General features: G+C 43.5%; 3 protein-coding genes and 1 long non-coding RNA gene across 4 annotated transcripts in view; 2 read left to right on the top strand and 2 right to left on the bottom strand.

Moving 5' to 3' along the window:
- LOC310636861 (uncharacterized protein) overlaps nucleotides 1-13948 on the bottom strand; it is a 422701-nt gene that overhangs the window by 310233 nt on the left and 98520 nt on the right. The gene's annotated exons all lie outside the window — the stretch shown is intronic.
- LOC310636858 (uncharacterized protein) overlaps nucleotides 1-13948 on the bottom strand; it is a 342152-nt gene that overhangs the window by 250608 nt on the left and 77596 nt on the right. The window lies entirely within an intron of this gene.
- On the top strand, nucleotides 3185-7101 carry LOC310636872. The gene is made up of 3 exons (XR_014491826.1): nucleotides 3185-3236; nucleotides 4489-4775; nucleotides 7021-7101. It is a non-coding gene; the product is annotated as an uncharacterized lncRNA (long non-coding RNA).
- LOC310633337 (uncharacterized protein) lies at nucleotides 7327-11495 on the top strand (the record flags this gene model as incomplete). Its single annotated transcript, XM_083351040.1, has 2 exons — nucleotides 7327-7340; nucleotides 7987-11495. 2 exons carry the CDS (start codon nucleotides 7327-7329, stop codon nucleotides 9284-9286), a joined length of 1314 nt encoding a protein of 437 aa, XP_083207166.1. The 3' UTR covers nucleotides 9287-11495.

Genomic DNA, 13948 nt, shown 5'->3' with positions numbered 1-13948 from the left:
TGTTGTTTGAAAATCGCTTTAAGTAACCATCCTCTCCCCCCCCCTCGGAGAGATGGCAGAATCCCCAGAATAAGCACATTGTTCTACCCATACAATTATGAAATGTGATATAAATGGATTCTGACGTGTGGTTTTGTGTGCTGCCTGTATCCCACAGATGGCTTCAGCTAAGATATGCTGAAGCTCACAAAAATTGGATTACGGGATCAGTGGAAAAGAGTATTATGCAATGATGAATCCAAGTTTGACATTTTTGGATCCAATTGTCAACAATATCTGAGAAGAGATGGAGAGAGATGGACAAATGAACATTTGCAGCCTTCAGGGAAACATGGTGGATTGTCTGTCTGGTTTGGGGCTGCATGTCTGCCAGGGATATTGGCGATAATTGACGGGACCATGAATGAGAAAAGTACAGAGGTTTTAACTTATCATGCCATAATTTCTGGAAAGAGCCTGAATGGGAATGGGAATCATGTTTTGGGGGTGCAACTTCCAGTTTAGAGAAGAAAACCCTTAAAACAGGAGAAGGAAGGCAGGGAATGCATTCTCTCAGTACTTTTTTTTTCTTAAAAAAAAGTGCCAGAACTCTCATTTTGGTGGTGGGGGGCACTACTGCGGTGGGCTGTCCCCCGGAGCCGGGGCTCCTGGTGCTGTGGGAGCAGTGGGGCCCGCTCTATAAGGTGGGGCTGTGCAAGCTACATTAATTGAACACATGGCACACATCACAAATTGGATTCCTCTTTAATGCACTCACTGTTCCTTTGCATGACCGTGGGACATTTAGAAATGCAGTTTCGTTCTCATGCTTCCAAAGCATTCTTCCTTATCTTCCTGGTACATTGATCACCATAAAAATACTCAAGGTCTCTTGGCATAAGAATAAGTATGGTATTTAAGGAACGCAATAGAAAGCATTCACAATGCACAATGTATTGAAATTTCATTTTGTTTGAGGCAACTTCTTATAAAAGAATTGCCATTCATTTGTTTTAAAAAAATAAATCAATTTTTCACTTGATTTCAAATTAAATGAATTATATTGGTTGACAGTGAGATTTTTTTTTAGAACAATTGCCAAATGCAATAAACTGGTTTTAGGTATACGTGTGCACTAATTATTTCAAAACCAATACATTTTAACAACATATTCTAAATGTAAATGAATGCAAGTGCAAATTATACATTTTTTGTGCAAAAATAAAATAACAGATTTAAGAGCTGTTATCATTAGTTATCCTTAGATAAAAAATAATTCCATCATCCAAAACTTTGTTATACTGTATTTAACGAACAGATGCCTTGGGATTAAAAAAAAGACCTTGACTACATTTAATTGTGTACCACTATGGCATTAAAACAAAATTCGAACAGTGTATGAAAAATAAAGGTTCCCTAAACGTCTGCTGGCTATATCCCTACATTTTCCTTGATAGCACTCTAAAGGTTCCCCCGCATATGCGTGATAGTCGTTTCTGACTCTAGGGGCCAGTGCTCATCTCCGTTTCAAAGCCGAAGAGCCAGCGCTTGTCCGAGGACGTCTCCGTGGTCATGTGGCCGGCATGACTAGATGCCAAAGGCACACGGAACGCTGTTACCTTGCCACTGTACTGGTCCCTATTTTTCTACTTGCATTTTTACATGCTTTCAAACTGCTAGGTTGGCAGAAGCTGGGAGGAGTAACAGGTGCTCACTATGTTACGCGGCACCCAGGATTCGACCCGCCAAACTGCCAACCTTCTGATCGACAAGCTCAGCGTCCTAACCCACTGAGCCACCGCATCCCTTCTTGATCGGACTCTATTGCAGGGGTGTCAAACTCAATTTCATTGAGGGCCGCATCAGCATTGCAGTTGCCCTCAAGGGGCCAGGTGGGTATGGCCAGGGTGGGCGTGGCCTACTGGGTGGGCGTGGCTAGAGTGCATATGGCCTACTGGGTGGGTGTGGCCAGCTCTACATCGTTCACATCAAGGGTGCCTATGGGGGCCTGGGCAGGAGTGGGACAGATCTGAGGGTCTCTGGCAGGAGGAGGGTCTCTGGGCCAGGGCCAAGGCAGTGGGGGCCGTTCCCTCCCTGTTTCCAGGATGGCTTCGCGGGCCACATGAAACCACTTCACGGGCCAGATCTGGCCCCCGGGCCTTGTGTTTGACATGTCTGCTCTATTGCCTTCTTTTTACCATTTTTTTCAACTTCCCAGCTTAAAAAAGGCAAGGCGTCCTGCACCAGGAGCTGAAAGTTTGTTTAGGTAGGTTGCTAGGCAACCTGTCCACACTTGGCCCTTCTTACCCTCCCACTTTTGAATTAGCCCGTACAGAACGCGTTTCCTTCGATTTGAGCGATCTGAGGGCCTGTCGCTGCGATGCATTCTGCTACTCTGCAATCTGGCTGCCTCGTTGGTGTGCTGCTAAGAGAATTTGGCTCTCTGGAACAGTTTCTTTCAACTTTTTTTTTGTTTGTGTGTGTGCAAAAAAAAAAGTGGCCGAACGCCGTTCTGAGCGTTCTATGGGAAAAGAAACCCCTGCATCCTCTTACTCAGAAGGGATTTTGCATAGTTTTTGGAAGGAGACCCGTGGGCGACTACGGCAGCTAAAAATCAGATGAGTGAAAAGTGACTAGCCCAGGGGTATTCAAACTTGGCCCTTTTATGACTTGTGGACTTCAACTCCCAGAATTCCTCAGCCAGCATGGCTGGCTGAGGAATTCTGGGAGTTGAAGTCCACAAGTCATAAAAGGGCCAGGTTTGAAGACTCCTGGACTAGCCCTTTTGGAGGCTTACGTTATGGATGTTAAAGGGATTTGTTAGTTAGAAAAAGTGCTACCAGGCTCCTCTCAACATACAGTATAAAGTTAGATATTGTTTTTTTAACAGCGATGAATTCCTAATGTCCATTTAGAGATGCAGATTAGCACATGCAAGTATATTTTTTTTAACCTCGATCCCTGTCTTTAATTTTTGGGGCTTCCCTTGGGGGAGACGGTCTTTTGCGGGGCCCCGAGTGGAGCACTTTGGCATTGCCGGCGGAGCCACACTCGCCCTCTCCCTGCAGCGGCTTCCACGAAGGGGTTAAACGCAGAGAGCTTTTCTCTGGCGCCTAGAGAGGAGGCCGGAAACGGGAAATAAGGCCGTGGGAGTGCACTTTCCGGCCCCTCCCGCCCCTTTTCCTGCTCTCCCAGCCTTTCTTACGGCAGCGCTGCGGAGGTTCCCCTCGCGGGGAGGGTCGCTGAAAGGGCGCCAGGTGGGCGAGGAGGCTCCGAGAGGGGGAGGGCAATCAGGAGGGGGGAATCCCCGGGGGGGGGGGAAGGGGAGGGGGGATTCCTGGGAGAGCCAGGTGGGTTTCCCCCAGTTGCGCCCCCTCCCCTTCCGAGTCTCCGCCTTTCCTCGCGGGCTTTTCTGCTCCGTGGGAAGCGCTGCGCCTTCGCTTCTCCTCCTCCTGGGTTGCGGCTTCCGCGAACGGCTCTCCGATCCCCTCCAGGTCCTTCCCCCGAGCCCCCCTCCTGCCCCGCAGCCCCCCCTCTTGGCGCAGCCCGGCTCCCCGCCTGGGGGCTCCCGGGGATTCCCGGAAGGTTGGGCACCCCCGTTCCCACGTTCCCCTCTCGCTGCTGGGGAGGGTCAGCCTGCCAGTGCCTGGAGGGGAGGAGGAGGAGGGGGAGGACGGGGGGAGCTCTGGGCTGGGAGGGAGCGAGGCTGGAGGGGAGGGCGGGGACCCTGCGAGGAGGAGCTGAATGGCCTCTGGAAGGCGGGTGAGGGAGAGCCGAGAGGCGTCCAGGTGGGCTTGGCCAATGGGCTGCCCTGTCCAGGTGGGCTTCCTTTGAGATGGAGCCCCTGAATCTGCCTCTCTTTTAACGTGCCCGGATTCCCTCTCTGGTGACTGCTGCGCCCCTGTTTCTCTCTCTGCCCATATATGCGAACAGCCCTACATAGATGATGGTATTTTGACTGGGGGTTTTTTAAAAGGGGAGGGCAGAGGTCCATTATCCCCAAGTGCTGTGAAACGATTAATCACTGTCTAGATTGATCATTTTTAACAGAAAACAAGGGCATTCCCCACACATGTTCCCACATATTGTAGATATATGATAATTTATTTTAACCTCTCCAAGATGTTTTGAGAACTGAGATGTTTGGGAGTAATACACATATTTCTTAGGGTGCCTGGCCATGGAATAGAATAGAATAATAGAATTGGAAGGGACCTCACCCCACCCCCCTTCTTGCTTTTGTTCTTCTCAGTTCTTCCTCTGGTCTTTGATGATGGCCTCTAGGCAGGCTGAATAAACAACCTTGCATCTAATGGATGGGGGTGGCCAATTGACATCTTCTCTCTTCCTTGTGGATGGCAGAATCCAGTGAGGGGTGTGAGATTTAGGTTTACGCAGATAAAAAAATTAGGAATGGAATATAAATGGATTCTGACACACAACTTCTGAAGTCAATCTGTTCCATTGGTTGATTGTTCTCACTGTCCGAAAATTTCTCCTTATTTCTAGGTTGAATCTCTCCTTGATCAGTTTCCACCTGTTATTCCTTGCCTGGCCCTCAGGTGCTTTCTGTGACAGCCGCTCAAATATTGGATGCCTGCTATCATGTCTCCCCTGGTCCTTCTCTTCACTAGAGTAGCCATGCCCAGTCCCTGTAACCATTCTTCATGTGTTTTAACCTCCAGTCCTATAATCATCTTTGTTGCTCTTCTCTGCATTTTTTCTGGAGTCTCACCCTTTTTTTATACTGTGGAGACCAAAATTGGTTACAGTATTTAAAGAAGGATTACAGAGAGGTAAGTGGTAACTGAGAAATGCACTCTTCTGCCTAGCATCCCCTGCCTAGCATGAATGTCCTGCCTAAATTTTTATTTTTATTTCAAATGATACCGATTCTTAAGAAAGATTCTAATTTGGAGGAATGGCAGCGAGGTATCAATAAATTTGTGTGGGCAGGGAAAAAACCACGAGTTAAACTTAAGATTATGCAGGATACTCGTGAGAGAGGTGGCCTTAAATTGCCTAATTTTAAATTATATTATGAAGCTGCTGCATTAGTAGGAATAAGTGATTGGATTAACTTGACGCAAGGGAGGTTATTAAATCTTGAGGGCCATGATTTGTTGTTTGGCTGGCATGCATATTTGTTGTATGATAAGAAGGTAGACAACGTATTTAGGGTGCATATTTTAAGACAGGCATTGCTGAGAGTTTGGAAGAAGTATAGACATAAGTTAAGTTGCAAGATACCATTGTGGGCAATTCCAAAACACGCAATAGAAAATATACATGCTGGCTTCAAACATGATGTGACTACGTACAAGGAGATCCTCAGTTTGGAAAGAAATGTTTGGTGTTTGAAATCATATAGCCTCTTGCGAGAAGAGAAGGTTGTTCAAAATTGGTTTCAATATACTCAGTTACGGGCCAGGTGGAAAGAAGACCAGAAAAATGGATTTGCAATGACTGATGAAAATTTGATAAAGCAAATTAGAAATCAGGGACCAGCACATATCAAACGGATATATCTTGCATTGATAGAGATTGACTCAGAACCAGAACTTGTTAAGGATTGTATGATAAAATGGGCCCAAAACATCCAGGAAGTTATCACAATGGACATGTGGGAAAAGATTTGGGTGAGGAATGTAAAATTTACTCAAGCTCAAAATCTAAGAGAGAACTTTTACAAAATGTTTTATAGATGGCATTTAGATCCTAAAAAGCTTGCAAGTATGTATCCGAATTATCAGCCTAAATGTTGGAGGTGTGGTGATGAAGAGGCAACATATTTTCACATATGGTGGACATGTAAGAAGGTTAAGGCTTTTTGGATAAAAGTCTGGTGGAATATGCAGAAGATTTTTAAACAGAGGATAAAGTTTTGTCCGCAACTTTTTTTGTTGGGAATAATTGCAGACGCTACAGTTGTGGACACTAAGTTGATGTTGAACTTAATTACGGCGGCAAGACTTTTGATAGGCCAATATTGGAAGAAAGAGGAACTGCCGACCATAGAAGAGTGGACTTTAAAGGTTTCCGACCTGGCAGAGATGGCGAAGATTTCGGCCTATTTGAAAGATCACTCGCAAGAACGCTATATTATGGAATGGAGAAAATGGATTGAGTTTATCCAGAACAAGTATAGGGTTAAGAAGTTTTATGTAGCATTTGAATAAGTCTTCTTTCGTTTTTTTTTTCGTTTTTTCCTATCTTAGTTTCTTTTTATACATATTTAATATTATTAAGGCTTGTTTTATCATATATAAGCTAGAGAGTGATGGATTTTAGAGTTTATAGTTGTTAGTATATGATTGTTTATGATTGCTTTTTATATATATACCTTGTATTTAGCTCTGGGAAGTCGGGGGGGGGGGGAGGGGGAGGGGGGGAGGTAGGGGGGGAGGAGGGAGGGGGAAGGGGGGATTCTTAAAGGAAAATTGTATTTTAAAACTTTTCAATAAAAAAAAAAGAAATGCACTCTTCTGCCTAGCATCCCCTGCTGGAGGAGAAAATCCAGCTGCTTTTTACAGCAAGGTCACGCATTGATCTACTCCCCAAGTGTAGTAGTAAGAAACAGTCACAAGATAAAATTCTTATCTTTAGAATTAATCCATTGGGTGAGCGAAGAGAGACAGGAGCTTGACCAGCAAGGTCAAAGGGAAGACATTTTTTTCTTTCACCCTTTTCTTTCACTTCTTTTCCCATCCACAACCAGAGATCTTACTTAACAAAATGGGCTACTTTCTTGGCAAGGTCCAAGCCTTTCATCTTCCATGTTCTGCGCTCGCCTAGCACCTTCTGTGAAACCCTTTCCATCTTCTACTGTCAGGTGATCTTTATTCTCAGCTGCAACATCTTCATTTGGAATAATACCTATATTCAGACAATGCCAACTATTTCAAAACCGCACAGCCTCTTAATTTAATTGGGAAGAATTAATTGTGTTAATTAATTGTAATGTATACTTTTTTCTTTTCTCACATCTTCTGAAGCCATTTTATAAAAAACTAAAGTTACACTTTTCTTTGAATCTTATAGATAAAGAGGATGGCAATAAGAGCACCCTGGACAACTGAGAATAAGAAGCAGCTTTTAAAAGGAAAGGAAATCAAGCCAGAAATTCAAATATTTTCCATTTCCTTCAGAAAGCCACAAAATTCTTCACTTTCCTCGGCAGGTGAGAGAGAAACAAGAGAAAACCAAGAAGATATTTGAAGCTGGTAAAAGTACACTTCACAAAACTCCACGATACATTACACAAAAAATCAATAGAGTTTATTTTTGATTCCGAAAAAGAGGGAAATATCTGGAATTCAGTGGCAACAAAAGGCCAATTAGACAGGCATGTACAGCATACAGTAGGGCAGGCCTCAACCTGTGCAGAAAAAAATGGCTTGACTCAAAGCACCACTAAATAAGGAATCGCCTATATTTTTGACACCCTCAAGAATATCATTGGTGGAAAAGCTGTACGGAGGTGCCAATTGTGGGAAAAACCCTAATGGTACATAACAACTGATTATGCACGAGAAGATCCACACTGTAGAAAAGCCATTGAAATGCTAGAACTGGGACAAAAGGTTTAGTCTGAACAGCTTTCTTGTGGTTCGTGGAAAGACACAGACAGGACAGATGCCCTACAAATGCTCTCACTGAGGTAAATGCCTTAGCAACTAGAGCAACTTGGTGATACGTCAGAGGACTCACACCAAGGAGAAAGTGTTGAGTGTCCAATTTGGGGAAAAGTTTCATTAGACATTCCCACCTCATGAGTCACCAAAGGACTCAAAAAGGAGATAAATTCTTTGAATGTCTGGACTGTGGGAAACGTTTCAGTCGGAATTCCCACTTGGTGATACACCTGAGGAGTCACACGGGAGAGAAACCCTTTGAATGTCCTGATTGTGGGAAAGGTTTCAGTCGGAATTCACACCTGGTGAGACACCAGAGGACTCACACAGGGGAGAAACCCTATGAATGTCCTGTTTGTGGAAAAGGTTTCAGTGACCATTCCAAGCTGGTGAAACACCAGAGGACTCACACGGGAGAGAAACCCTTTGAATGCCCTGATTGTGGGAAACGTTTCAGTCACAGTTCCAGCCTGGTGATACACCAGAGGACTCACACAGGAGAGAAACCCTTTAAATGTCCCGAGTGTGAGAAAAGTTTCATTCAGTTTTCTAACCTGGAGACACACCAGAGGACTCACACAGGAGAGAAACCGTTTAAATGTCCCGAGTGTGGGAAAAGTTTCAGTCAGATTTCTAACCTGGTGTTACACCAGAGGATTCACACAGGAGAGAAACCCTTTGAATGTCCTGATTGTGGGAAAGGTTTCAGTCAAAGTTCCAGCCTAGTGAAACACCAGAGGACTCACACAGGGGAGAAACCTTTTGAATGTCCTCATTGTGGGAAAGGTTTCAGTCAGAATTCCAGCCTGGTGAAACACCAGAGGACTCACACAGGGGAGAAACCCTTTGAATGTCCTGATTGTGGAAAAGGTTTCAGTAACCATTCCAGCCTGGTGAAACACCAGAGGACTCATACAGGAGAGAAACCCTTTGAATGTCCTGATTGTGGGAAAGGTTTCTGTCACAGTTCCAGCCTGGTGATACACCAGAGGACTCACACAGGAGAGAAACCCTTTGAATGTCCTGATTGTGGGAAAGGTTTCAGTCACAGTTCCAGCCTGGTGATACACCAGAGGACTCACACAGGAGAGAAACCCTTTGAATGTCCTGATTGTGGGAAAGGTTTTAGTTACAGCTCCAGCCTGGTAATACACCAGAGGATTCACACAGGGGAGAAACCCTATGAATGTCCTGATTGTGGGAAAGGTTTCAGTTATAGTTCCAGCCTGGTGATACACCAGAGGACTCACACAGGAGAGAAACCCTTTGAATGTCCTCTCTGTGGGAAAGGTTTCAGTGAGAATTCCAGCCTAGTGAAACACCAGAGGACTCACACAGGAGAGAGACCATATGAGTGTCCAGTTTGTGGGAAAAGTTTCAATTACCGTTCTAGTCTGGTGATACACCAGAGGACTCACACAGGAGAGAAACCTTTTGAATGTCCCGATTGTGGAAAAAGTTTCATTACAACTTCACACTTGGTGATGCACCAGAGAACTCACACAGGAGACAAACCCTTTAAATGTCCTTTTTGTGGGAAAAGTTTCAGTCATACTTACAGCCTGTTGAGGCACCAGAGGATTCACATGGGTGGACACCTGTCAAATATCCATTCTGTGGATGGTACCTCAAGCGTAAATCACCCCTTATTGAATACAAGAACTTTGACATGAGGCAAAAGCTGATGAATTTAAAGAAGGTTTGATTTTTATTTCGGATCTCCCATTGAGAGTGTAGGTGAGAAATTGACTATTTTAATTCTGGCCTAATCCTTTTTAGTCCACTTCTCAGGATTAGACCAGTTGGCAGAGAGAAATAAGTGGAAATTATTAGTTTGATAAAGGCTAGCTTTTTATTTCTGGTTTTCAGCAGAAATTACTGGATATTTCCTTTTGCAGAAGTTGTGCAATTTGTCAAAAAGGCTTTTGGGTGGTGTTTTTTGTATATTGATTATGGAATTCCCCCCTGTGGAGTTTCATTCTTCTGCCTTGGTGTCCTCCAGATTTTGAGCACCAGAATTCCCCTGCCAACATACAAATAGTCCTCGAGAACAATTTTTACCTCAGTTACGGTTGCATCTTGCAATGGTGGTTAAACAAGACTCCCTTGATGAACTATCCCACCTCTTTCTCTCCCTGATGAAGCCATTTAACAAATTTAAGTTCTCTGTACCTTTTGAATGTGAAGAAGAGCAGGACATGCATCCGTGGGCTATGTTAGCATGTCATGAAAGCACAGACCCAGGTTTGCCTTCCAAAGACCTTTCCCTTTTAGTTCCCCCCAGGCCTTTCCCTTCCCCACAGGATCCCCACAGTCTTTTTCCCACTTCCATTGGATCCTTTCAATCCTTAATCTTGACTCTCACCACACCACGCCTCACAGCCTCCTCCTCCATACCTTTTGAAGATCTCTGAACCTCAAGTTGGTGAAGGAGGGCAGGGGCCATATGGTGGACTTGTGGAAGCAGCTGCTATTTTGCCACGCCTGCCTCTGAGGCAAATTGGTGGCTGCATCTTGGTCACTGTCGCCTGGGCCTGGGACCGACCGTTCAGTTCTGCTACCATAACCCTTTGTAGACTGTGTTAAGAGACTGTGGGCACAGTGAAAATGATGGCTGCCTCCAAGAGGTCTCCAAAAAGGCAGACTGTATCCATGGGGCACAAGTGGACAAGTACCACTTGCGCCATTGTGCTGCATTTGCCAATAAAAGCCAATGCAGTCCTAGGTTGCAGCAACAGTGTCAAGACAACAGGAAGAGATAGAATTGCTTCACACAGTGTTGGTAACATCACATTTCACATGCTGTATTCAGTTTTGGTCACCACGATAACGAAAAGTTTTTGAAATCTTGCAAATTGTGCAGAGAAGAGCGGTAAAGATGATAAAGGGTCTGGACACTAAATCATTTGGTGATCAGTTGTGGGAGCTAGGCATATCTAGGCTATCAAAGGGCATCATACTTGAGGGACATGATAGCTGTCTTCCAGTACTTGAGGGGCTGTCACCAGGAAGAGGGGATTGACTTACTCTCTAAGGCACCTGAGGGCAGGACAAGAAGTTTATTAAAATGAGATCCAACATAGAAGTAAAGAGAATTTTTCCATCACTGAGAGCAATTAATCAATGGAATAGCTTGCCTCCAGAGACTGTGGCTGTCTAGGACAATCACTTAAATATGAGCCAGCAGTGTGCTGCAGCTGCCAAAAAAAGCCAACACATTGCAACTTCTGAAGATAAGTTATTTCACCTGTTAATTGTTCTCACTCTTAGGATGTTTCTCTTTAGTTCTGCATTGCTTCTTTACTTCATTAGTTCCCTTCCATTGTTTTTTTATCTCACCTTCTGGTGCTTTGGAAAATAGGTTGGTCCCCTCGTTTTTGTGGCAGCCTCAAATTTTGGGAACACGGCTATTATATCATCCCTGGTCCTTCTTTTCACTAGACTAGCCATACGCTGGGCAAAATGTTTGGGCGCACAGCAAACAGGATGGCACTAGTGCCTGTGTGGCAAAAATGGGGCGGTCCTAGAGAGTGTCATCTGGGTGCTAGCACCGCCCTGTTTGCGTCGCAGGTGCTCACGGCCCCTTTTATGTGCGTGCACGCACGCGCGTAAAACGTCCCCCTCTTTTCCTCCAGTCCGCCAACCAAGAATGGTTGGAGACATCTGGATTTAATAAGTTAAGTAAGAAATGACTAGTATAAACGACTGTGTAAAAGTAAAGTTGAAGTTGTAACCTTATTATATTTTACTATGCTAAAAAGAGTCGGAAGTCAACATTTTTCTCCTCCCTCTATGCCATTTTCCTTCTTCCCTTTTTCCTACCCTTAGTTTCCCACTATTTTCTTTGTATTTTGTATTTTGAATAATAAAAATAATAAAAAATTGAGCAAAAAACCCACTGAACCCTGCAGTGATTCACTTCACAACTATGGCAAGAAAGGTCATTGTGGGTTTTTTCGCACCCGGCGGGCTCCTCATGATCTTGCCAATGAATGAGGACACATCTTTCTGAGCTTTCTCGGGATGAGGGCCCAGACCGAAGTCCCTAGCTCTCTTTTATTGAGATACCAGCAACACATCAGCAACAAGCAATTAGCAACAAACAATTATCTAAGCGTTCAGCTATCCATGAAACCGTTATCTTAAGGTTGAGAATGGTTACATCTCAGCCATGCACTAAGCAATTATCTTAAGGTTATAAATCAGCTACTGTCTGTATGGAATGTCTTTGTTCTTGTAACTATCTTGTATGTGTTACTTTCTTTTTTTTTATTAAAAAGTTTTAACATACAATTTTTCCCCGTACAAATCCCCCCTCCCCCTCCCTTCTCCCTCCCCCCCTTCCTCTCCCCCCTCCCCCCCTTCCCCCCCACTTCCCAGAGCTAAATACAAGGTATATATAAGAAAAAAAGCAAACATAAACAACCATATGCTAACAACCCTAAACTCTAAAATCTATCACTCTCTAGCTTATATAGGATAAAACAAACCTTAATAATATTAAATATATATATAAAAAAAACCCAAGATAAAAAGAGAAGAAAAGAAAAAAGAGTTATTCAAATACTACATAATACTTCTTAACCCTATACTTGTCCTAAATAAACTCAATCCATTTTCTCCATTCCATAATATAACATTCTTACAAATAATCTTTCAAATTGACCAAAATCCTCGCCACCTCAACCAGATCGGAAAACTTTAGTCAACTCTTCTGTAGTCGGCAGTTCCTCTTCCAGTACTGAGCTATCAAAAGTCTTGCTGCCGTAATTAAATTCAACATCAACTTAATATCCAGAACTGTAACATCTGTAATTATTCCAAGCAAAAAAGATTGCGAACAAAACTTTAACCTCCATTTAAAAATCTTCTGTATATTCCACCAAACTTTCATCCAAAAAGCCTCAACCTTTCCACAAATCCACCACATATAAAAATATATTGCGTCTTCACCCAAATCTTTTCCCACCTCCCATTACTTGACTATAAGTACGTTGTAAAAGTTCCATAGACTTCTGCTAATCCTACTATTTTCTCTTTTTGGATCGTTTTAAAGCAGCACGCGTCACCCTCTGTTCTATAGGATCATCCAACGAAGTTGTAACTTGATCTCCTCCAACACCGTTCTCTTCTATCTGTCCATCTTCAGCCTCTTGATGTTCTCCTTCTCCAGATCCCTTTGCAGCTTCCAGAAGTGTTAATGGCGTTGCTTTTAAAACATTATTGTAAAAATCACGCGCTTGCATCACAGTAACCAGACGGTACCTTTTACCTTCATGCATCACCATCAACCCAGCTGGGATCTCCCATCTGAACCTTATATCTCGTTGCTTGAGCTCTTGCACAAGAAATGTAAAATCCTTCCTTCTCCTTAAAATCTTTGGAGGAATTTCTTTTAGAACCAAAACTTCTTGATCAGCAATCACAACTTTAGTATCATAAGCAGCTCGTATAACTTCATCTCTAATTTCCCTTTTTGCAAAATAAACCACCACATCTCTAGGCAACTTTCTCTGTCTAACAATCCATGAATTCACACGAAACACTTTATCCATGCCTCCTTTTATTTCAGATGCTGGCTGTTTCAATACTACTTCGAGAGCCTCAGAAACCAGCTGCTTTAGATCTTCCTTAATATTCTCCTTTAAGCCTCTAATTCTAATGGCAAACTGCATCTGGTAATATTGAGCAAGACTCAGTTCTTTATCCATTTTGTCTCTTAAATCTTCATTCTCCAATACTTTTGCTTCTAATATAGCATTCTTTTGAGTCAAGTCTTCCACTTTTTCCTCCAATTCTTCCACACATTCAGCCACTTTATACACTGAAGACAAGATGTCTGCCTTCATCACTCTGAACTTCTGTTCCATCCTCTCCTCCATTCTCTCCTCCAATTTCTCCAATTTCTCCTCCATCTGTGCAAATCTATCATTAATTAATTCCAAAATTACCTGGGTATGTTTTTCAAGAGCAAGTATGTGTTACTTTCTTGTACGTGTTCCAACGGGTGTCCGTCTGCACGTAGCAAGGTCATCTGATTTTTGGTAAAACACAACTTATGAACAGAAACGAAACTTATCTCTGCCCTGAGCCAGACCTGCGCCATTTTATGTGAGCCTAAGGTGGAAATATCACAGGTTTCCTACAGGTCATAAAATGGAACAAACAGGTGCACATTTATAATGGTTTCAGCATCCCACACTCACGATCCCCATTTGTTACTGTCCAACTAGCTTCTGACAAGAAACGTAAGTGGGGAATGCCGGCAGGAATCTGCAAGTCACAATCATGCTTTGCTTAACAACTACAGAGGAACGGATGTAAGTTGACACTGT

This window comes from Vipera ursinii (assembly GCF_947247035.1).
Source record: "Vipera ursinii genome assembly, chromosome: 2".
In the NCBI taxonomy this organism is placed as follows: Eukaryota; Metazoa; Chordata; class Lepidosauria; order Squamata; family Viperidae; genus Vipera; species Vipera ursinii.
Note: the sequence above shows the minus strand (reverse complement) of the source record. Positions and strands in the feature narration are given on the sequence as shown.